Below are 26,499 nucleotides of genomic sequence, written 5' to 3' on the forward strand. Positions count from 1 at the left end.
TTTTAATGATTCTATAACTGTTCATTATTTATTAAATTTCTCTCTTTATACAAAATACAAATAATTTTAAACACTAACTTTTATGTTAATTAACATAAATAAGTTATTATTTTTCCATTCCAGTTCTGGTTTTTCTATTTAAGAATGTATACAAGTATTTGATTCGCTTTTGCATTAAGCTCCATTTTGTTGGTCGGGCTAATGGATACACACCGTGTTGCAACATTTTTCTTTTCCTTAATAATATTTGAAATTCATTGCCTTTTACACCTCTCAACCATGATGGTACATTGTATAGTACTCGGACAGGATGCACAGATTCATCTCCTAAAATATCAATGTAATCGTTTTGTCCAAAAAGAGCTCTGCGTTCATTCCAAACATCTTTAGGTTTATATATGGGCATTGGTAATTTATTATTTTCATCGGCCGATCGTGGCAATAACCCAGACTGAAGAATTTTATCATCATTATAACCATATCTTCTAATTAATGGTCGAGCACCTTGTTGGTCTTTCCAATATCGATGACGAACTGGTTGTATATTAATTTTTGAATATGAAAATTTTAGCGTATTTACTAATGACTGCATCATTATTTATCTGAAATCAAAACATTAATAAACAAAATAAATAAATATCCAACAATAATAATAATAGGACAATTTTCATGTATTAAATATTTAAATGCACCACAAATAATAAACATTAACTTAGAAAAATGTTAACTCTTACATAGTGAATTTCTGTTGTATTAAAGGAATATAATATTTAAATAATTATCTACCTTAGAAGTAAGAAATTTCAAAAAACACGTTTTATACGTTTTTTAGTCCTAAAACATATTTATTTGTTAAATTTATGTTGTTCATTATCTGCTTCTGCTTATATATAACTAAAATTGTAAAATTTGATAAATTGATAAGAGAATATTGGTTATGGTTACTAATGATATAACTTTTAAGACCATGGTATATATATAAATTAATAATTACTGATAAACACGCCTATAGATTACATAGAAAGTTATTAAGTCTAAACTCTAAAGTCTAAAGTAGTAAAAAATACTATATTTTTATTTAAATATGTCCTTACTCCTTAGCAAGGGCCACGGGATATGCAAAAAAAAAAATGAAATTCTTGATTACAACTCACTATAGTCTATACTGTCGTCCTATAGTTAAAAAAACTAGTGCCAAGTCACATTATTAATGATTTTATTGAGGCAAATATTATATATAAAAAAATATCCATAGTATTTGATTTTGACCAAAATTAAAAATGTACTAAAGTATTATCTTCAATCGTGATTTTGACTTTTGGCTAATACTTTTATTAAATAAGATCAAATCAAGAGATCCATTCTAAATCAAAATTGGTTTAGGTTTTTAGTATTTAGGGGGAAATAACGGTAACACAATAATTGAGTAATGGTATCTCAGTTGAGATACCACTAAAAATGAAAATAAAGGTTGTACTTAAAAATCATTTACCATAAATTATAAAGTGTTAAAAATAATAAGTATAATATAGATCTAAATTATAAGTAATCATACATAATATTTATTGTTAATACCGCTGAATAGTACTTATATTAAAATATAATATTATAGTATATTCAGTACCTATTACATTGTATATATCCATGTCACCTATTCTTCTATTAATATTTAATTATATAGTCCTATTATATTGTCGTAAAAATCATTACTTATTAAGTTATTGTTTTCTATCGGGTCTTATTCATTACAGAATAGATATAATTAATTATGAATACCTATCATATATTATAAATTTTTTTTACTAAAACTAATAGGATTATCTAATATCTAACCATATATAGCTAAGAAAAAAATTACTTTATGATAATGAAATGTGTCTTAACTCTAAATTTTACAAAATATTTAAAATAAAAATTAATTTAAAAAAAAGTATTGTTATTAAAGTATGTATTATCATAAAAATGTAAACAATCAATCGTTTCTATGGTGATATATCCACTATGACTACAGTTTATACATTACTCAACCATAACAATAAGCCAACAATTATTATTAAATGCAATAATATGGTTTTAATGTAGGTAGTTATTGTTATTATTAAAATAGCAAAAAAGTATGAATAATTAATGTTAAAAAATATTACAAATTAAATATCTTTCTTCAGTGTAGGTTAATAAACAATGGATAAAGATTCAATGATTGAACTTTCTGAATTTCATAATAATTTATATGGCTTTATATCAGACTCCAGAGAAAATTTAATTGAAGTAAGTTTAAATTTATTAATTTTTTTTTTTTAATACCATATTAAGTATAATATTTATTATTTAGATACATTGATACCTAACATAAATTTGAGTTTTAGATAGATGTATATATTATACAAAAAAACCTTTAAGATTTTGATACAAAAATTCAATTAACTATGTTAATTTATAAAAACAATTATAATAATAATAAATTATATTAGTTTTAATCTCTGATCCATTTTAGTATTAAATAGCTTAATTTTATTATTTATTTTATATAAGAATATTTACAGTCAATTTACTTAAACTAAATACCATATAATACAAGTTTTTAAGCAAGAAAAAATGATTCATAGATTTTAGGATACAACTAGCCGCAAATAGTATTTGAGATTTGGGGGGGGGGGGAGGTGGCTGAAGCTCAGGTTTACATTGGACACTTTATTAACATAAAATATGTAAAAAATAAGTGTATGATGTATGACATAAGTTTTTTTTTTTGGGGGGGGGGCTAAACAAAGTTTAGGCAGCGGCTTAGCCCCCGCAGCCCCCTTCTATTTGCACCTATGGGATACAATAGCTCAATTTAAGGGGTTTTGATTGATACTACTTTAAATATTAATTTAATTTTGTTTTAGGATTTATTTCTATATTTATTTAGAAAGGATGGATTAAGAAGGGTTACGAAAGAATTATAAAAAATCTTTTAGCTTAAGCTGATAAATATGTTTTGTATTATAAAACAGAAAATAGTAATTTAAAAATATAAGTTTTTTTTTTAAAAAAAAAGAAGGTTTTTTACAAAATATATACAATATTTTACAATTAACAAATTTGATATTTACAAAATAAGATTAAAATAACAATAGTAATGTGTAGAGGAAGTAACCTCTGGTTTACCTAATTTGGTAACACCTCTTTTACTAATTTAATTGGTCTCCACAATATTTACATTTTAATCTGTGTGGTGAGTTTTTTTTTGGTGTAATCAATAATTAGAATAACATACTAATAACGGATAATTTTGTGTAAATATAATTTTTTACTCTTAAATTTAAAATTATTTATTTTTCAGAAACCACCAGAAATTAAACCAAGAAAAAAGAAATTATTAAGTTCAAATGACATCCAGTCTATAGGATCGAGTTCATCCAGCAGTAGTGAGAGGTTCCTATGGTTTTTCTATAAGAACTTTTTTTTTTTAATAAATCATAAAAATTTTACAAAAATTTTTTATGCAAATAAATAGAATTTAAACAAATAGGGCATTGACCAATATAATTTAAATGTATACATTCAAAGTTGGATTTAAAGGCTTATTATGCAACTATGGAGCAAAAAAAAAATATACCTACATAGTATTTACACTATTTACAGTATACACAGTAGAATATTTTAAGTACATTAATGTGTAAAAATATACTTATTATAAAGTTTTTCAAATTATTTGAAATCAAAATCAACATACATAATATAACACAAGTTAACTTTAACTAAATAATAATTATTTATTTAAAATGTTATGGTCACTTGATTAAGAAATTAAATTACACTAAATTTGAATGTATTTTTTAAAAGTGGTAAATTTCTAATACCATATAAAATGGTCATATTATAAAACTTAACAGATTCAATCCATAATATTGACACACTTGACATTTTTCATGAATAATGATCGCAAAAATTTTTTTTTATTGAAATATATTTATAATCTGTTACACAATGTCATGAAACACAAGAAGAGATCATTCAGCAACAGAACCACAGGGTTAAAAGTTTAAACTTTTTTTTTGTATTTTATTTTATTACCAGTTACCAGTTTCTTTTTAATTGGCGGGGAATATTTAATAACAATGCAAAAGAGAAGATATTTTTAATGAAAAGATTAATTTTTTATGTGTTATAAATTATAATACAGAAAATGATGTTAACACTTATATTTGAAAAACGTGGAGCACAAATAATTCTTAAAATTATTACTATATTGAATAACAATGCGGTGTTATTAGGAATTTTTCTTAGAGGAGGTTACATTTTTTCTTGTAGGTAGAAAACTGTTAACTTCATAACTTCTAAAAAAATAAAAATAATAACCTTACAATTACAAAATAAGGCTCTGATGGACATATCCCTTATTCCTTCTTACCCCTCTTTAATTTTCGCCTCTGTAACAATGTTTCTAAAAATGATGTAAAACATTTCTTTATGTACCTTAAAAACTGATGATGCCTTCTAATGAAACATTTTTAACAATGCATTTAAATTGAATTAATTTTCTTCAAAATCTGTTTCTAAATCATTAGGTAATTAAACTACTAAGGGAATCAAATTATTTATAAGCAGTAATAACTATTTTTGATTTTTTGGACAATAAGTAGTTAATATTTTTTTACCCTCAAAAGTTGGCGGCTAGAGAGCCTAAGTCAATATAGCACTGTATTATGTATCTAAAATTTAACTTTAAATAATGACAAACAACATTATTGTTTTAAATTATTGATTTATTTCTATTGTATAGTTATAATATTTAATAATTAATAAGATATTGGTTTTTACAATATGTTTGTAATTTAATTAAAAAAATGAAAATTGGATTATTTTATATAGGAATGGCTCCGAATTTTCATCAGTTAGCCACAATTCATCACCATTGCTACAAAGTTGGCAAAAAAATAAAAGTAATTTCTGTAATTCTATTATAGAAATAAAGTGTAAAAAATATTTTAATTTAATTATCAAACAATTTTGAAATAATAGATACCAGTGATGTGCCTATGCCAATACCTGCACCTCGTACACGTTCAATATCAAGTACTAATGGATCTAGTGTAAGAAGTTTATCTGCTAATAGTCCAATATCACACAAGAGTAGTTTAAAAGACAGTCGATCAGTAACTCCAGAAAGTGTATCCATTGAATTAAGTGATAGTGAAATAACTGACAATTCAAGAAGAATATCGCCATTAAAGTATATTATAAAATCAATCAATAAATATTTTTGATTTAATTATATTTTATAAGTGATATTTGGTTTTAAATAATTAATTTAAAAATATTTAGCTTAAATTCACGTATAAAAAATATAAATTGTTTATGTTAAATGATTGATTATAACTAAAGCAGAGGACTTGTAGCCCTTAAAAATCACTAAATATATATTTGAGTACCCAAACCATGCATTTTAAAAATAAAAACAAGAATATTTTTTTTTATAAATTAGCTTTATTTGATTCATGTGTTACTACTTTAAGTATAAAATTACCAGCAATACGATATCATATCAACATCATAAGCGATTATCTATACTATCTATTAATAAAATTAATTTATGGCAAATTAACCATATTGTCTTATTGGCAATCTTCAAGCGCTTCTAGGAAAACATGAGCCCGTGGACAGTTAAAAAATTATATCATACGACATAAATAAAAATTAAATTTATGTTTTTGATGAATTATTTAAAATAAAAACATCAGTGAAGAAAAATGTTTAAAATTATTAATTAAATTAAAATATGTCTCCAAAATATGCAATTTTATGCTAAATAAAATATCAACACTAACTTATTTGTGAAAGCATGAAAGGTATTTTTTTTTACTCTGCAATTTTTGTGACTATACAAAACAAATATGCAAATGCTACAAGTCATCTGGTCTAATTATAACTAAGTACCACAAAGTTTGATTTGACAAGTTTATTGGTATAATTTCTAATATAACTTATATTTTATTAGAGTTAAAATGAAAGAAAATAAAGAAAAAAAGGACATGGAATTGTCAACTGCATTAAGTAATTTTGCTTGTTTAAATATTTTTAATATAAAAACAAGAAATATTAGTTTTTGGTGTTATTTTACTACTATTTTATTATAATAAATTTTAAAATTAATATTTAGATGAAAATGAAAACATTAAGCTAGAAATTCATATTCATAAAACAGATGTATTAAAAGTTGATACAAGAATAAGACATCCAAGTGTTATAATTTATATTATTGATACAACCACATGGGAGTATCTAAGGATAAGCGATGAAAATGTAACAAATCAAGAAAAAACTAACATTAATCCAATTTTAACAAAAGAATTTGATTTCAAATGTCACAAGTAATATTTAATCAGTAATATTTTAATTGAAATGCATTAAAAATAAACTTAAAATACATTTCTAGAACAATAATACCAAACTGGGATGAAAAAGTGGTTTATACTGAACAATTTAAACATATAATAACAGAAAATACAGTAATATTATTTGAGATTGTAGATTTTACTGGAAGTATTCGACCTTTAGTATCAACGAATAATTGGCATAGAATAGCTTGGGCATTTATAAGACCAATTGGATCAAATGGAATTACAAATACAGGAAAACAAATAAGACTACAATTATACAAACCTGGGCCAAAGCAGAAATCTTTTCATAAAAACCATCCAATAGTAGGTATCCATAAAGAAATAAAAGTATAAAGTATAGTATAATTGTAAATTAACTTTTTAAATTAGTCAGTATATAACATCTATATATAATATATATTTTCAGATAATGCATTGGTTTAAAAAAGGAATACTAAAAAAATACCCAAGCACACTTTATATTAGTTTGAATAAAGTAAAAAACTTTGGGGTAACTGACATGGTATCAGAACAAAATCAACAAGAATTAATTTCTACCAAATCTAATTCACAAAATGATCTTAATTCTGACTTAATCAGTTCAAGTCAAGAAATGTTTCAAGTATAAATTAATTAAAATTTTAGGCTTCATATATCGATAAATAAATAAATAATATTAATTGTTTTTATAGGATTACAATATAAAGTGGAAACGTTTTCCTGGTCAAAAGTGTAAAATACCAAATTCTGAAATAGTTAAGCTTCAACCAAACTTAGAAGGATGCATGTCTTTAAAATTTAGTCATGATGGTTTAAAGCTAGCAGTAGCTACAGGAAAAAATATAAATATCTATTCAATACCCGGATATAAATTGCTTAAACAGTTAATTGGTCATCAAGGTATGTTATAAAGCACCTTATATGGACATTCAACTTGATTATCTATATATAATATAATATACTTGTCAAATCAAAATATTCTTTTAATCCTTTTAAAATCGCATTATTACGAGTCTTATTCACTTTAGTGAATTAACTACAATACATTGCCTATATTATAGACAGTATTATTTCCATGTAAAAATTGGATTTTTTACGAGGGTACCTACCTACATATAACATATAATTATTAGAGAAGATTATAGGTATAAACAAAAAATAATAATTTATACTAGGTGTAGTTATGTTGGATTTAATAACCTATACTTGAGTATCCAATTAAATGGCTATTTAATAAATAGGTATACTATATGACGTGCTTTTTAAAATTGGTTTTAGATTTATCAAATTATATTACGATGATTTTTATTTTTTTTTAATTCAAAACAAGAATATTTTTTATGAATTATAAATAATCTTATGTTACAAATTAAATCCATAATTTATGGGGGTTGACGGTATGTCGGTATCAGAACCGGTACCAATATTCAATATTATATTATACTGTGGTCCACTAGAATACCGTTATACCAATGACCAAACGCGGATATGAAATACAAATTTCCAATTGTACGATATTATAATATAATGATAATATATTATGATACACGATACACTAATAGGTACACTGTTCAAACGTTTAACGATATTTGATCAATCATAAGTATATATAATGAAAAAATAGTCAACCCTATCCCTATGAATTAGTGTTAGTCTAAGTACCTATACTTATAAAATGCTACGTGAAATCTAAAAATTTAAATAATTAAAAAATTAAAATTTGACTTCTTTACTTACTCAATTTTAGATGAGTGAAAAAAAAATTATATTAATACATAATAATAATTTTGACTCTGTAATCAGTTACAATTTTTCAATATTATTATATTAAATATTTGTAGAAATAAGTTAGATCAAAAAAGGTAATAAAACATTGTCATTGTAAAATAAATTTCACCTTGAATCTTAAATTATAATAGGTATACCTACCAATGTAGTGATAAATATCATGAACTGATCAACATCTATGAAAATACAATAAATTTAAAAAAAATGAATATAGGTAGGTATTAAATAATTAATAATTAATGTTTATGTCTCGTATTGCCTAACAAATAGTAATCATAGGAAATGTAAAAATGTAAAATAATAGATAATATTAAAATATGTTATTAAAGAATAAATTAATAATTCCTTGAATTTCCTACGATATAAGTGTATTAGTATATTAGCAGATTCGCAATAAAAGAATCACACTATATTAAAATGTTATAAGTATATGTTAAGATTTACGATAATTTTGTATGTTTTGATAGGTTTAGTATATACATTAAGGTGGAGCAATGACAATAATAATTTATTATCAACTTCTTCTGATTATACTGCTTGTGTTTGGACACTAAAGAATTACAATCAAACAAACTTCCAAGTATGAATAATTAAAATAGATATTACTAAGTACGCAGTTGGTACTAGAAAATTAATTATTTTTAGATTCTTCCGCATCCGTCGTATGTATATTGTGCTGAATATAATAACGGGGTTATAATAACTGGATGTTACGATAACATACTACGATTATGGACTTCCACTCATAATAAATGGACATTATGTCAAGAAATGGAATTCCACAAAGGTTTCATATCAAGTATTACTTTGTTGGATACTATAGTACTTTCGGCCGATAGTCATGGGTTAATTATCGAATGGACGCTCGAAAATAATAGGTAGGTCTTTTTGGTCTTAAACTTATAAACGTTTAAATCAGTATTAAGTATTCATAAATTATATGAATGAAAAATGTGTGTGGACCATATAATTAAGTATTAAGTACAGAGTGGTTAGGGATGCAACTCACACAAACTGTTTAAAAAAAAAAAAAAATTGTTTTCGACATTGTGTAGATTAATTTGGCACTTTTTATTCATAGCCTTCACTAACAATTTACACTTTGCCCGATAATTTTTAAAATATATATAATACCTATATAATAATGGATTTATGTAATTTTAGACTTGAACTAAAAAGAATAATATCAGTACCCGAAATACGACAAGTCATAATAAGTAATATAATTTTACATCCAGCCGGCAAACGACTTCTAATTCAAACCAGAGATAGTATTTTACGAATGATGGATTTACATACAACAGCAATCATACAATGGTTCAGGGTGAGTATTTACAATTTACACATAACTTGGTCCACGTTGGTCTTAAGAGTTAAGAGTTGAAAAATACAAGTGGTAACTTTAATAGGGCGGTGTAAACAATAAAGTACAAACAGGATGTGTATTAAGTCCTTGTGGTAATCTTGTGTTTGGCTGTGGTGAAGACGGACTAGTTAATGTTTGGGAAGCGTATACCGCTAAGCAATTGGCATTTTATACGAATCGCCAAGATTTAACAGCAGCCACTAGTAGCGCAGTAGACTACCATCCATATGACCATATGATAGTATTCGGAGTTTATACCCCAAATAAAAATTCGCCCATTTATATTGCTCAATATAAAAAGTAAGTCATTAACTGTTTTATACATAATTATAAAAAAATCTAAATTTATGGATATATTACAGAGAAAACGAAACAGACATTGGTTTGAGATTTTTGATTCCAGTAGAACATAAACAAAAAGTTTTTGAACACATTAATCACCAGACAGCAGAATATGAATATTTAAATAAATTAAAAGCAAAGGAACATGATAATCAACGCATAATGCCATTAGTTAATATCATAAAGAGAATGGATAATGTTTTAAATTCATTTAAGACAAAAGAATAACACAATATACTTGTGAAATACTGCAGTAATACCAAATCAATAAAAATATGATGGCCAAAATATTTATTTTTATAGCTGATTAAATATACCTAATATTTTTATGTTGTTTTTTTTTAATGATATATTTAATATAAAAAAAAAAATATTTACAAACCATGTGTTTTAATCATTAGTATAGGTACTCATTTACCTATTTTAAACTAGATCAAAATAACCCCGAAAAATAACAGAATAATTTCAGGCTATAAGTGCAAAACGTACATATGACCAAAAGTGTCAATATATTTTAGATTCTAAGTAAAAAGGTAAATAAAATATGTAATGGTTATGGTTATATTATTAACTGCAGAGTTAGGATATTGTAGTAAAATATATTAATTTTGAAAAATAATTTTAATTTAATACATACATATAAATGACCTATGACTTTAAAAATAGTTTAAAATTAATTTGAATACTGCTTAGAAAATAATCAATGATTCATAATATTTTTTAATTTTTAAAAAAGAATCTTATGATGAATATTATGTCAATATTTCAAAGTTTTAATAGTTAGACAATAAAAGACTCACAATCGTTTTTGTTAGTTATGGTATAAGCTAACAAAAACGATTGTGAGTGAAGCTCGGTGGATAGCATTACATTGCCAACAACCTATAATTTGTTATACAGTAAAATAAATAAATAGGTACATCTAAAATACAAAATTAGTAGGTACTTATCAAAAATATTTATATAATTCTAAAAAAAGCTCAAAAGTCGATCAAATGTTTTGAAAATCGTACCATGTCTAGGTAAGGTTAATATAAATAAACAACCCAAATTTCAAGTTTTTACGAATGTTTTTAACCGAATTACAATAAAAAAAACTCCCAAAATTAAAATGTCTATAAATAGCTTAAAAATGGCTAAACTTTTTCGAACTTTAAACCTTATGAAAGAAAATTCAAAATACAACAAAAAAGGTCTCCTGTCATTTTTCCTTTGAAGCAATATTTCTGTTAGAAAACGTCGTCCGTAATTATTTAATATTATAAAATTGTGAAATCGTACGTTTTTCTCCTTTAACAGCTTTTATTTCGAGTACCGTTTCAAAAATTAAAAAATTACCTTTTTAAAGTACTAGATCAAGAACATTACCTTTCAGAAAAGATTCTACACTTGATACTTTTGAGCAAGTTTAGGAGAAAAAGTGTTTCTAGAATAAAAAATAAAAATAAATAAACATCATTGTAAAACCAATAATTCCTCGCTTCACTCAGTATCTAAAATAAAACACTATAAAAAATATATTAAAAAATAATTAAATAATTAATTTTATTTTAATAACAAATATCTGTTTTTATCAGCAAAGATATTTAAAATATCATTGCTATTAATATTAGTAATAATAACATTTCGAATTAAGTTTCGAGTTTGGGGGTCTTTTAAAATATTTGGGGGGGGGCTAAGTTTCCCTAAGCCTCCCCTCCGATGTTCGTTTATATGTATAAAACATAGGAGTTTTGGCGGAACAACAAAATGCAAACTGGATATTAAAAATGATATTTTATTGAACAAATTTTTGATTTGAACTATAGTAGAAAGAAGTTGTCAGTACCCTAAAAGTTTCATCTTTCATTAGGTATCATTATAGGAACTCGGAACAAAGGGAAGGGCTTTTTTGACGTCAAATGTTAGCAAATGTAATTTTGGCAGATATCTATACGCTCAAAATCGTTTTATTTTATTATTGTGATGATTCTTCATTATTTTTTACAAATTTAATAACAAATGAGTCAAACGATTTCTTAATTATAGATTTATAATTTTTTATACTTATTGAATTTGCGTAATCGTGAAATATTCTCACAAACATAAATCTACAATATTTTACATTTTTACCGCTATAAATAGTTTTTTTAATAGATATTTTAATTTCTGAATTTTGTATTATACTATATATGTCTACACATTCAGGATAAAAACTAATTCTTGATAAGATAACTATGTTTTATTTTGTACAAGTTCTTGAGTTATTTTTTGTGAACTTTTACGTTTCAACGATCAATGTAGAGATCTGAGACCAATATTTTTTATCTGGGGTACGTTAACTATTAACTCGTTAATATGTTTTTCAAGTAGAATAATTTGCATTATACATTTATACCTGTTGTGCTCTCTTAAGTTTGGAAGTGGTAAAACAATTTATAAAAATATGTTATTTACATTGTTCAAAACGATATTTTTCTTCTATTAGCAATTTTATTAAATAATAATAACTATTGATTTTAATTCAAAAAAGTAAAATTTATTTAATTTAACTTTTGAATTAATATAATTATAATAAAAAGTTTTAAGTTTTTTTTTAAAATAACTTATATTTTTATAGTGCAATTTATTATTCAATTTTGATGTATTTTTTGGAGCAATTAAACAATCTTAATATGCAATTTTTGCATGTTTTCAATGCAATTAAATCCGGTCTTCAGTTATGACTTATGATAATTATTATTCAAGGTTTTTCCAAAAAAACGATAATTCATTTCCTATACAGGCTTTAATACATACTATCCTCATTTATGAACAGGTGGTAGGGCATCAAATATAGTTGAATATCTATACATAAAATGTATGATATAGTTTAGGGGGGGAAACCAGAATGGATTTCTGTATATTTTGTTTATTCGCTATCAATTTATTGCAAATAGTCGTTAGTCATGTTATATAAGTCAGCAAGCTACTATAGTGTCGAAGTGTTGTGTATTAAATATTGTATTTCATACATATAAATAAATATAATTATATATGTTATCATTATTCTTGTACGAGTAACACAAATAATAATATGCGTTGTATACATATCTGGAAAGCAATCGGTGCTTTGCTTTTTGTAAATTATTGTCAGTCACTTGAGCAAGGTACGTCGTGTGAAAAATATTTTTAATTTAAAAATTATTTTATAACTTTAATTGAAAAATTAACTTATAATTTCTAAGGTATTTATCAAGTTCTATATTAATGATATCTATTTATAAGATACATCGTTTCTTCATATTATATTTTTGAATGTGAACACATTCGTTATAATTATACTAATGGTTATTATACCTAAAATACATGCTACATGAATATATAGAGCCACAGATGTGTAATACGAAAAGTATTATAGTTTATTATTGTTCTGCGATTATAGGTCTTTAATTGTGCAAGCGACATCGACACTTAGCCTAAGCAGAATTTGTGATAAAACCTACAAGTAACTGTGAATAGATTACTTAATACAATTAAACCTGCGATTAAAATTTGTTACTTCATTGAATTCGCGTTATAAATTGCGAATAGAAAATTTAACATACCACCCCTAAATATTTGCACTGCACTAAAAATTGTACATCTGCTCAAGCAGTCAAACAACAAACTATCACTACTGTAAATAAAAACATAGGTAGGTATGTAGTTAACACATACTTACGAGAGAGGCTGATCGCTTATGAATAATTTCTCAATTTTTTGGTTTTAGTTTAATAGTATCAATAGGTAATTAATTATATCTTCCAAAGATGGTTGTTTTCTAAATACAACGTACACGGGACGTAAATATACTCAACACATAATAGGGTTTCAGCCAATTATAGTGAATTTAAAATGGAATCACAGATTTTCTAGATTCATTTCCTCGGTTTAATTTAAATTATTCTTTCATGATTCATGTACCAGTCATATTATGCGTACCTATTCAATGATGTGAATAGATTTTATTATAATCTTACTAAATATTTTGTTTTAAACTTAGCAGCTGTTAACATTGTACTTTGGGTTATGGTTTGTATTCATGTAATATATACAAATAAATAATCAAAATACCTACATGTAATTATTAAAAATGTTGGTAATAATATAGTAAAAATATGAACGACAATGTTTAGTATTATGGTATAATTTTGTAAGAATAGAAACTGTAGTAATCAGGGAAAAAATTTAATGAATACAATAAAATCAATTTCACAATTTCCTGTAACATGTGTAGTATTTAGGATATGTAGGATAATAGTTGCGAATTTTCGATAATCGTATACACACAGGAAATAAGCTTATATATTATCTATTTGTTAGTGAGAGTTTAATGATAAATCTATACTAAAATAATAAATCATTTTAACAAACGGACAGATGTCCAATAAATATTCCTTTCAACTTTAAAAACTTTTTAAGTTTTTTTCACTGTAATCATTTTTTTGAAACTAATAAAAATATAAAATACTTATTAAAAAGCTCCTATCAGTCCTATTTAATTAGTCCAATGGCTTAAAGTCTAAAAAAACAACTGAGATACAAAGATATCGTCTAATCGATAGATTTTACCAAATCTCGGAGCATAAAAGGCTAAAAATGGTTAATTATTTATTCTAATCAAAAGCTGGTGGTCATTTTAAAGGTGTTCCTCAAAAGTATTGGGAAAATATTACTTGTAAAAAGTAAAACATGCGTTCACATTACACGTAAATAAAATACTGATTCCTGGAATGTTTCAGAATACATTTTATTTTTTTTTATTCTTCCAATAACTAAAGAATAAATAAAAAATTCAATTTTTATGAACAACCGAAAAACTTAAATGTTTTGAGAAATAATCATCCAGAATTAATCATGCATCATCTTAAGAGGTCGGTCCGTATTTAGACGTTAATTCATCTTTATTATGAAGTGTTAATTTAAAATATCTATATTCTATACAGCATATTTAAGCAGTTATTAAGTGTCACTATAATATAATATAATAACATAATAACCTTTATGATGTCTATATAAACGGATATATATATACATGCATAAGCGGCCATTAACAGCATTCCAGTAGTTATAATTATTCTAGTTTATAAAACAACAAGTCCATTTATATGTTAATTGCGTTTTATATACATAAATATAGATAATGGATTTCATATTTATTTTCCTAAAAACGATTATAATACGCATTCATTAAATGAGAAACACTGCAGTATACACACGTTTCATTTGGTTATCATTTTTATCATAGATCATAATAAATAATCAGTTCGAAACCATTATCTAAAAGTCCATCATATTTTGTGTTAACATTACCCAGTCACAGTGGCATAGCCAGGAATTACCCAAGGGGGGGGGGGGGGGGGGTAAATGACTTTTTTGCTCACCTCTAAAATATATTGTCCAGCAGAGGTAAAATGTACTAAGTTTACGCTAATTGAATAATACATTTCATACATAAGTATAACAGTTAACAAAACTATAAATTTATACATATTATAATAACAATTTTTTTTAAGCCAAGGGAGGGGTGTTGAATACCCAAAACCCCCCCTGGCTACGCCACTGTACCCAGAGATTAATTAGAGATCACATTGATGTACAATGCTAGTTAGAATGAATTTTCCTTAATGTCTTGGGTAATACCAGACTTTATGAGTCCTCTAAGGCTCTAACATGCTGGTGATTTGATCCAATTTCACAAAAAATGTCCTCTCCCCCAAAATAATAATAATGTCCTTAGCTAATATTAATCAATAAATATTTGCACAAAGGCCACGCTATTTAATCATATTTATTACATATTATTGTTTTTAAAGAAGCAGTTATAGCGTTTATTTATACCTATAATTAAAATAAGTACATGGATATTTATTTTATACAAGCCATGGGTTAAGGTAGAATTATATCTTACTAAATGTTATTAACATAAAATATGTTTTTAGTTAAACATTTTGAAATCATGTTAAATCCTATGGACAGTGGCGTAGCAAACGGTGTTTTATGACACCTAGGCGTCATAGTGGAAATTATTTTTGAGGGTTGGGGTAATTGGATAAAGGATAGAGAATTTTTTACCGATAACATAAAACAAAAATTGGTACATAAAGGTTTACCACGCTACAGTCAAGGGGTACCGTTGTAGGATCATGCTGAGTAGTAAGTTTTGTAAACGTATCTCTGTATTTGGGTAACCTAATTTGCATGAGTATTATTATTCCTTTTTTTTAATCAGAAATATGATAATATATCATTTGTTTTGTCAAAAAGCAAACTTGATGGCGGTAAGGAATCAGAAGGTGTAAGCATCTTAGACGCCCAGTGGCGACACTCCTGAGCATTAAGTACTACCAACCAATAATATAAATTATATAAGAGTATCGTCAAGGTTAATTCCCAGTAAACACAGGGTATCTATTATAAACGTCGATTTTAAATCTATACATTATTTACAATCTATATTGGGAGTATATTGAGGTATTGTGTGTCTAGAATCTTTTTTTATAGACGTTTATAAAACTAAAAATGAAAAATGTATTGAATTAGGATATAACTTAATAGTGTATATGCCCAGTGGCGTATTTAGGATTTTGCTGCCTTGGGTTAGGTTAAAATCACTTTCCTTCACGAGTTTTTTTAATGAAATTTTTTTTTTAAAAAGCTTACAATACATGTGATATGGTAATAGTATTATGCAGTATAAAAATTTAAAATCTACCCAGTGCCCTAGAATGTTGAATATCGTAAGTAAGTACTCGTATAGGGGCGATTGTAAATGCATCCGCAATAATATCACTAAGCGTTTTGGTATACATGATACACTAAATGCGCCCGCAATATTATCGCTGATAATATACTTATACTATATTGGTACATATCATAAAATATAAATCTACCATTCGTATAACTAACATTAGTCTTTGACGACTATGCGCAGTATAATATGTAGCGATGTGTATACAGCTAACAGTTTTATTAAAATAATTAATATTTACATTTTATATTCATTTTTAGATTTGATTATGTGAAAATCACTGCATTAAAATTGCAACCAAAAATAGTTAAGTAAATAATATAAAAATATAATTTTAAGTAAAAATTAATACTTTTACCCAAAATTTTAAAAACAAAATAAATAAATAATAATAAATCAAACATTTTTAGGGTGTAATCCAGTTTTCCAGTTCACCTCCTCAGGGTGCACCCTGGGTAACTCTAAATGAACTGGGACGCACTTAGGCTACGACAAAATATAATCTATAAATATATTTTAGGGCCACACTCGGTAACCACCCCTCAGTAGTACCCATGATAACAAAATAATCAAAGTTAGTTGTAAAATTTATTAATTAATTTTTTTATCTATTTACAAAATAGTGAAATATTATAAACCTGTTAAAAAAAATTCCAATTAAATTTATTGCCCCCCCCCCAAGTGCTTCCCGGGACAATTGCCATGTTTGCTCCCCACCTAAATACGCCACAGTAAATGATTAAAATAATCGCCTAGATATCTATTTTTGTTTAGAGTTTTAAATTATAAAAAACCAAACTTCATTCAATTATCATGGATGTAATATTATATGTAAATATTACAATATGTATAATTGTATAGAACATATTTGAAATTAAAATTATCAAACTTTATAAAGTTTTGTGGAGAAAATATTTGAATATATTAATGATATTTTATAACAATTAATAATACCTATCTGTTTTCTGGTAATACTTTAATAGTATGGTCACCTGCGGAGAGGGCAAGTCAGGGTGCTAGTCTTCTGCTGAGTTAAACTATAATATTGAAAAATAGAACTTTTTTATTGTTTAAATAAAAATTTCAGTGATATGTTTTTAACGTAGGTATAGATTTGTTTTTTGTAACATATTATGTTAAAAAAATACTATGTGGTTTTAAAAGAATAAACTTTTTTGATGCACATTTTAGTGCTGGATTTTATTATGCTCCTCTCTAAAAAATTTGAAATTTTCGTGGGTAATAGTTATAAGTTTACCAAAATGGTTTTACATGGTTTAATATATCTATAATACCTACTAAAAAAACTTATGGAAAAAATTCTAATAAATTTGTAAGAAATTTTTTGTGCTTAGGTTGATTAGAATTTTTATAAATATTTAACATTTTAACAACATTTAAAAATTAAAATATTAGTGGTCATCATCTTTCATATTTTTACAATATAAGTCAAGTAAATATAACTGTTTATAATTATTAATTATGTATAATATTATAATAATTCATAAATAATAAATTATTTTTTTTTTAAATTCTGTGTGATAATAAACAATAAATATAAACCAATTTATATAAAAATTAATTTTTCGGTAACATTTTTAATTGTTTTTCTATTTACATACATTAAGATTATAATTATGATAATGATAAAGAGATAATTTATTTTTGTATTATGTCTTTTTAAAGTTTTAATTAAAAATGTAATAAACCCACTGTATAATATTATACATGATATACTAATACAATAATTTATATAATTTATTATTTATAGAAATTGGTGATGAATGTACAAATAAAAATGGTATTGTTGGATTTTGTCAATACAGAAGCAAATGTCTTAGAGATAATGATTTAGGAGCTATATGTAATTCTGAACAAACTATTATCTGTTGTGCTAAAAATGTTTTAAGAAACAAACATTTTGTTCCGAGTAATGATCAAAAAGAGGATCGATCAATACAACCTCCATTAAACTTTAATCCTGACTTCTTTCATGCACCTGTATTACAACAAAATCCAATCATTCCAATCACAAATATAAATTTTTTTGATTATCAAAAACAAAAAAATCCTAATTTCGTAGCTAATGTTTTACATCAAAGTTTAAATACTATGGCGTTTGTTGAAGACAGACCTTATCAAAACTACGAACAAGATGTAATTATAAGACCTAATAAAAATAAAACTACATCTATTAGACCTACAATTGAATATGGGTTTTATAGCAGTAATAATAAACCAAATTTTAACAATGAAAATATATTTAGCAAAGACCAAACCACTAACATACCTCAAAATTATTACAATTATCCTAATTATGAAACACAGAGACCTGTAAGTCAAAATAATAATTTCAATCAACCATACTACGAAACAAATTTACAAAATCAAAATAACAATAAATATCAAAGTTCTATACCTCAAAGACCGAATTATAATCAATATGATAATCAACCATATCAAGGAGCATACCAATCAAATCAAAATAACAGGCCAAATTATTATACAACCAGCAAAAAACCACAGAATATCTACAGCTCAGGGAACAATGAAAACAATTCACCGCTTCCAAACAGTCAAATCAATCATAGTGCTTATGAAGGAAATAAAAAGCCTAATCAAAATTCTAATTATCATAAAACTAGTACCAGTATATTGTTTCCTGATGATGTGCAAGACACAAAATTTACAACTACCACCAAAAAATATTATGGATATCAAAATAGTCCAAATGAAGATAGAAAACGCATCAGTGAAAAAAGTAAAATTAAAATTAGGCTAGTAAACAGAATGATAAGCATTAAATATTAATTTTTATGATAGAATGTGAAGAATATTCCAAAACACTGAGAACAACTGTTTCTGTATTGCCTCTGGCAATTGACACGGCATCAAAACCAGTATCAATAGAAAAATGTGATTCAAAAGGTGTTGGATTAATTGTTGGTGGGACTAAATCTGAATTAGGAGAATTTCCACACATGGTAAAATGTAACTGATGGAACACAAGTTTAACATTTATTTACGATTATATCATTTGTAGGTTGCTGTAGGTTTTCGCACAAGCTTTGGAAATCCATGGAATTGTGGTGGTACATTAATAAGTGAACAATTTGTGTTAACAGCTGCTCATTGTACGCATAGCACACTGTAAGTTTATAACTTTTTTAATTTAAAATTGTCAACTAACAATGAAATAAACCATTCAAACTATTAACAATATTGAATCTCTAGTTACACAACTTAAGTTTTCCTGCAATATATGTTAAATAATAAATATGTTCGACAGAGGTACACCAGTACGAGTAAGATTGGGAGATCTGAATTTACAAAATGATAACGACGGAGCTCATCCAGTAGAACTTTTGGTGGATGAAATCCTTATACATCCTGAGTATAATAAAACATCTAAGTATAATGACATTGCATTATTACGTTTAGATAACACAGTTAAGTTTAATGATCATATTCGACCAGCTTGTCTTAACAATAATAACAATATTGATTACTCTCATAAAGTTACTGCCACTGGATGGGGAAGCATTGAATATGGTAATTTAAGACATCAATACTTAATATATGTATTATTAATTTTTACTTTAAAAGTTATGTAAAATAATAACTTATTTTTTTTTTAGGCGATCGTTCAAGTGATCATTTATTAAAAGTAGATTTAGATTTAATAGATAATCGGCGGTGTAACAAATTATATGAAGCAGAAAGCAAAACAAGAACCCTAAGCAGAGGTATTATAGATTCTATGTTGTGTGCTGGAGATTTGGCAGGAGGACATGATACTTGTTTGGTTTGTTAAATTATGTACTCAATTATCATCAGTGGCGTATTTACAGGGGTGGTGTAAGGAGGTTTCCACCTCCCCTAAAACCAAAATATTTTATATAATGGTTAGAACAAAATAAAAACAAAGTACTAATATCTCGTAATTTGTATCATAAATATAATATAACCCCCCCCCCCCCCCCAGAAAAATTGTATCTATGCCACTGATTATCATAAGCAAATAGAATTTAATTTGAATACATATTTTTAATGAATAATTACTTACTATTTAGGGTGATTCTGGTGGACCACTTGTAGTAAGATCAGAGAAAAATGCATGTGTTTTCAATTTAATTGGAATAACATCATTTGGAAAATTTTGCGCAACAGAAAATTCACCAGGTGTATACACTAAAGTTTCAGCATTTTTGCCTTGGATAGAACAAATTGTTTGGCCCTAAAAATAAGATAACTTGCGTATTATGATACATTCATATTTAATAATAACTTAATTTTATATGTTTATTAATTAAGATTTTTGTAAATAATTAAAACTATATTATTTTATTTTATATTTTTAATGTCATTCATGTATTAATTTGGAAATATCAGTAAGGTCCATTATCTTCATGAATAATAAATAAAATGAATATATATATATTATAAATTGTCTTAAAATTGCAATTCTTTCAAGAGAATAAAAACATTTAATGTATTTTCCTCTATTTTGTTACATACTATTTAGGATGTTCTTAAAACTATATTTAAAACCAGTGGCGGGCTCAATTTTGACTCAGCTGTGTCAACTTTTCAAAGAGGGTAGTGCCAACCCATGCCAATATTGCCATATTACATACTAAGGCTTGACCTTTTTGTACTTTCAGCCACATTTTATTTAAATTATAACCTTGTTATAAATAAATAAGGTATAATAGATTAAAAAAAAAATACTTAAAAAAAAATTACCTTATTTAAAATTTAAGTTCAGTCTGTCACTGTTCAAAACTACTTATTATTTTAAATTTAAAAAAAACTTTATTAGTGAGACACAATTAATGTATATCACTTACTTGGTTATTAATATCTTAAATATTAATTTAAATTAAACTTCTGTTTGGACACTTCTAAAAAGCAGACACTTTAAGTAGAAAACAAAGGTTGATATACTATCTTATAGTAGCCTCAATTTTTGTTATTCAAAATAAAGTAAAACTACAGTGTATATGGAAATATAAATAATATAAATAAATCTTAATAATAATAAAAAAAATGTTTTGTTATTGGTTAAGAAAATAAAAAATTCTCATAAAGAAAACAAGTTGTAATGAATAAAAAAAATGTCATTATAATGACAATTATTATAAAAAAAATATCCATTTTACATAATTTGATATACATATATCATAATTTATAGAGTCATAAAATATTTCTAATCAATAAATTTTAGTGTGATTCTAACATGTAGACAATATTTTCTTAAAAGCACTTAATATTGAAAAAACATAACAACTTTATTAGACTTAACTCAATTAAAAAGTATAATTTAAATATGCTTCTAATTTATGATACAATATTGCTTTGAACAGAAGCAGAATGATGATGAAAGTAAGACAAAGTACCCATTCTTACAAAATCCTATCAATACTTTTTTTTATAAATTAATAATTTCATATTATTAATTATAATATTATTTCATTATACAAATTTATACATTTTTTATAAATATAAATATAATGAACACTTACATTACATGTTTAACTGTTTATAATAATAAAACACTTCAAATATATCATTTTTAGTTGGCCATATGAATCCATTTCCTATTGGTTTATGGGTTGAAGGAAATATAATATGTCTCCAATTTCTAAAAAAAATTAATCATTTCATTTGTTTTAATTTATATAAACAAATCATAAATTTCAACAGATATAAAATACAGAAGTAATTCATAAGAGCTTCCTAAACCTTATCTATTAGTTAATACTATACTTTAGGGAACTTTAGGTACTTCATTATCTGTGTTTGAACAAAAGTTTTATACAATATTTTAATTTATAAACTCTAACATATGTATATAATATACATACCCACAACTCGCTTGATTAAAAATTTAAATATCTTACAGAATCAATGTTTAAATACAATAATATTATTGCCTTCAAATTATATTTTAGGTCAATTCACAGTACCATTAAAAAGACACCTCACCTGCATATGTTATCTCTGTCTTACATACATACAACATAATAAGTTTTTGTTCGCTGAAATAAATTGTATACAGTTACCTTTAATGTTAGAGTCAATTAACCTATAATCAAATTTCAAAGTAATATTGTTATCTACAACACCCTGTTGGACCCGGGGCCAACCTGCACCCCATATTATATTATAATTATGACGATTAAAATGAAATGGTTGTATTCATAATTAGTCTTTAGAATCATGCATTAGATTAACCACCACAGGATGTTTAATTGATATTAAAAATTGGGTTCTAAAAACAATGCCAATTGTCATATTATGTTTTTTTCTTTTGGCAGCCGCTAGTATTTTTATGAAAGTGTAAATTGACCCGCCAACTACAAAAGGTTATACTACTCTAATCTAGGGAATTTAATAGGCTTTTATTGGTATTTTAATTTTTAAATGAGTTATAGTTAGGTAATAAATTAAAATTTTATTAAAAGCCTATAATATCCTCAAGAAAATAGTATTACCCGTAAGTTTAATAATAGATAAATTAATTCTAATATTAAAGCTATTAGCTAACAACGTAAAATTAATTTCTCTGAACAAAAATTTGCTATGTTGTGTGTAAGTAAGATGGAGACAACACGTGTGAGTAGGCGTCCTCTTAAAGCTAACAATACAAAATTGATTCCACTGTAGGTATAAAAATAATATGCTACTTTATTTGTTTTAATACATAAGAGATATAGAATTATCTTAATCTAGTATTTAATTAGCATTTACATAATTTTCAAGCTGAAATTCACAGTGTTTAAAATTTAAAATTTACCTTCCACTATGAAGTCCAAGAAAGATAATCCAATTCATTTTTATGCCATAATCATAAATATTAACATATTCAAAGTTTATTGCAGATAATCTTTCTGTTTCGAATTTATTTATGTGACCTTCAATACTTGTTTCACCATAACTTATTAATAGACCATGCCAAATAGTTAAAATAGCTAATGCAATAAATACTCCTGAAATAATTTGCTGTATGAAATATAAATAATAACTTGAGTTGATTAAAAATTACCACAAGTTATAAAAGTTATAACTACAATACACCAAAATCTCCATTCTGCTACACGGTCAACTTCAATTTTGTGGTCTTCATATTCATCATGAAATGTTAAAACCCAATCTGTCTGAATTTTTAATAATAATATTTTATATTTATATATTATATTAAGTTTAAATAATTAAGTTAAACTTACTTTCGGTAAAGAAGTATTGACTTTAACTGGATGTCCTACTGGATCTTCTTCTTTATATAATACTTCTGAGAAAACTATGTTAGCACCAAATGTAATTAAAAATAATGAACCCAATGTCATGTAGACCATGTACAGAAAAAAGTAACGATGATTATAAAACCCAACACAATTGTTTAACCAAGCTTTAGAATAAACTTAAGAAAAATATTTACATAGTATTTCAAATATCTATAATCTAAAATTAAATTATTAAGGACTTGGGTAATGGAGTTTAAGCTAATTCAAATTAAATCATTATGAATTATATTATATATTTACATACAAATTATACAGTCTAATCACAATTCCAAGTAACACTAAATCAATGATCTCAAATTACCAACGACTCATATATATTTACGTCAAAGGTTAGCTGGCAAAACACTTTTATTTTTATACTCAATTTAATACTAAATCTAAAACAAACAAAATCAAAGTTTTTGAACAAATAAATATTCATTGCAGGCCACATTGAAAGAGCTTACAGGCAGCGTATTTGAGACCACTGCACTAAATATTTTGTATAGATAACCTTGTATTGAAATAAGTTTTTAGTTGAACCTAGAAGGTACACATTTTGTAAAATTATTTAACACATTCAAATGTTTAAACATTTTTTTTCAAAATTTTTAATTTACCTTTATAATTTTATTTTTTGTTTCAATGCCTAATTAATTACATTTTTATCTCATTTAATTTTACAAAATATTGATGCAAACCCTTTTACTTATGTTAGAACAACTAGGTTTTTAATTATTATTATTTAATTTTATGAAAAAACCATATTGTTTTTATACTTTAAATCCTTTTTTTATAACTCAATAGCAATTTATTTTAGGTATATGATTGCTCTTTTAATAAGTCCTCATATTATAACATTAATATTATTATCAATATAAACGAAACTGATATTAAATATGTGATAACAATGATCATATTCTTATTATAAAAAAATGCTTAAAATTTATTATAACTTATAACTTATAAGCATTTAAATTTAGAATTTCGACTTAATTTCGTGAAAATATAGAAAAATACAAATTATTTTGTAGTTAGAAATACATACAAGTATACAACAATTTAAATAATGAAGTATTAAATTATATTTATTTAAAATTTTATATCTATAAATTAATTATTAAATTTAACGTTTTTAGATATTTTTGCATCACATTGTAATACAATTGAATGAGAAACAAAACAATTACTGAATGAAACTAAAAAATTAGACAATATAAGTAAATTAAAAAATAAAAATAAAAAAGATTGAGCGATGAATGTTGTTAAGTTAATTTTTTATTTTAAAACCACATATTGTGGATGTTATAAAATTTGAAGAAAAAAAATTAGTCAACCCAAATCATATGCTAAAATAGGTGTTACCATATAAAAAATATATGTTAAGATATATAGTACATGTGTGCATCAAGTGTTAACAATTTGAAATGTTTACAAAATATTTATTTTAGTATCCTCTAGGTTCAACCAAAAACTGATTTCAATATAAGGTCATTTAGCCAACATATTTGATGTTTACTTAAAATAGTGAATAATGACAATATTGTAATCATACTGTAACCTGCACATAATTTAAATATGTACTAGTTAATAGATGCTAGATTACAATTTAAAAATTGAGTTAAATATAGTTAACAATTTATAATATTATATATTAAGGATACGACAATGGTGATCCATTTTGAGAATACACTTGTTACAAATTGAACAATGGTGTGTACGGGGTGGCTTTGGAGAATCACATTTCTTACAAATGACTACATCATTAAACATCAAACAGTTCTGAAAATGAACAAACAATTAATATTCTTATTGATGAACTTGCTATCAAAAAGAAAAACATTCTATACCGAAGTAGGAAATCCAGGTGGTGTAGTGACTCCCATATAATAATGAAATATAACATTTATTAATAACCAATTTCCAAATATTATCAAGAATACTGTAAAAATTTTATTATTATTCCACCAATATGGTACACCAATCCAATAAGCTATGGCTACAACAAATGTTGTTAATAAAATCACTAGAACGACCATAATCTAAAAAAAGAATTTTAATTAGATAACATTATAAAAAGTAAATAAATTAAATTTTTCATAAATATTTTAATTATTACTTACTTTTCCTAAAATAGATGTATATTTATCAACAATCTTAAATAAGGGCTCTAATAATAAATCACATGTATGTTCATAATTAACATTTTGACTAGATATATAAGTAAGAAAATAATTTTTAAAACGATACCAGGATTTTTTGAATTTTTTTCTGGAAAATAATTCAAATTTAGTCATACTATAACTTAATTTTTATAGTAAAATAATTCGTAATAGCAGTATTATGTTTTATTAGTTAATATTTAAAAATTAAAATATATAATTACTTAGTTTGCCTTAAAATAGACATATTAATTATTAATTAATCAATTACACAAATTACAAAAACATGAAACTGTATCATAAGGAACAAGTTCAGTAAATTGTTAAGTAGATGTTAATTGTCAATTTTTATTGAAGTTACAAATGTAACAAGATTACAATATTTATAATTATTATTCACTTTTAAATTTTCAATTTTAAATCATTGATTGTTAGAATA

General features: G+C 24.9%; 4 protein-coding genes across 7 annotated transcripts; 2 read left to right on the plus strand and 2 right to left on the minus strand.

The window, feature by feature from the left end:
• Positions 1 to 20,825, minus strand: LOC114127321 (39S ribosomal protein L51, mitochondrial). Of its 3 annotated transcripts, none has more exons than XM_027991518.2 (2): positions 20,679 to 20,825; positions 1 to 602 (listed from the first exon to the last, which is right to left on the minus strand). In XM_027991518.2, the coding sequence occupies exon 2, from the start codon at positions 593 to 595 to the stop codon at positions 107 to 109; it is 489 nt and encodes a 162-aa protein (XP_027847319.1). In that variant the 5' UTR covers positions 596 to 602; positions 20,679 to 20,825; the 3' UTR covers positions 1 to 106. The 3 variants fall into 3 exon arrangements, with proteins under 3 accessions (XP_027847319.1, XP_027847321.1, XP_027847320.1); XM_027991520.2 differs by lacking the exon at positions 20,679 to 20,825 and adding an exon at positions 787 to 916; XM_027991519.2 differs by lacking the exon at positions 20,679 to 20,825 and adding an exon at positions 735 to 898.
• LOC114127318 (jouberin-like) lies at positions 2,018 to 10,188 on the plus strand. Of its 2 annotated transcripts, XM_050202082.1 has the most exons (15): positions 2,018 to 2,078; positions 2,166 to 2,268; positions 3,326 to 3,417; positions 4,858 to 4,928; positions 5,008 to 5,218; positions 5,984 to 6,039; positions 6,146 to 6,356; positions 6,422 to 6,689; positions 6,793 to 6,987; positions 7,058 to 7,265; positions 8,621 to 8,733; positions 8,799 to 9,031; positions 9,318 to 9,477; positions 9,563 to 9,819; positions 9,882 to 10,188. In XM_050202082.1, exons 2-15 carry the CDS (start codon positions 2,182 to 2,184, stop codon positions 10,087 to 10,089), a joined length of 2,370 nt encoding a protein of 789 aa, XP_050058039.1. In that variant the 5' UTR covers positions 2,018 to 2,078; positions 2,166 to 2,181; the 3' UTR covers positions 10,090 to 10,188. The 2 variants fall into 2 exon arrangements, with proteins under 2 accessions (XP_050058039.1, XP_027847317.2); XM_027991516.2 differs by lacking the exon at positions 2,018 to 2,078 and having other exon boundaries at positions 2,109 to 2,268.
• On the plus strand, positions 12,801 to 20,964 carry LOC114127319 (transmembrane protease serine 11B-like protein). The gene is made up of 7 exons (XM_027991517.2): positions 12,801 to 12,989; positions 18,384 to 19,373; positions 19,436 to 19,596; positions 19,656 to 19,762; positions 19,902 to 20,164; positions 20,251 to 20,417; positions 20,686 to 20,964. The coding sequence occupies exons 1-7, from the start codon at positions 12,917 to 12,919 to the stop codon at positions 20,851 to 20,853; spliced, it is 1,929 nt and encodes a 642-aa protein (XP_027847318.2). The 5' UTR covers positions 12,801 to 12,916; the 3' UTR covers positions 20,854 to 20,964.
• On the minus strand, positions 20,679 to 26,428 carry LOC114127322 (palmitoyltransferase ZDHHC16). Its single transcript, XM_027991521.2, has 9 exons — positions 26,285 to 26,428; positions 26,022 to 26,169; positions 25,749 to 25,940; positions 25,563 to 25,680; positions 23,842 to 24,023; positions 23,661 to 23,772; positions 23,412 to 23,604; positions 22,138 to 22,256; positions 20,679 to 20,849 (listed from the first exon to the last, which is right to left on the minus strand). The coding sequence occupies exons 1-8, from the start codon at positions 26,305 to 26,307 to the stop codon at positions 22,139 to 22,141; spliced, it is 1,086 nt and encodes a 361-aa protein (XP_027847322.2). The 5' UTR covers positions 26,308 to 26,428; the 3' UTR covers positions 20,679 to 20,849; position 22,138.
• Between the last annotated feature and the right edge of the window lie 71 nt (positions 26,429 to 26,499).

The sequence above is a fragment of the Aphis gossypii genome, chromosome 2, assembly GCF_020184175.1.
Source record: "Aphis gossypii isolate Hap1 chromosome 2, ASM2018417v2, whole genome shotgun sequence".
Lineage (NCBI taxonomy): Eukaryota > Metazoa > Arthropoda > Insecta > Hemiptera > Aphididae > Aphis > Aphis gossypii.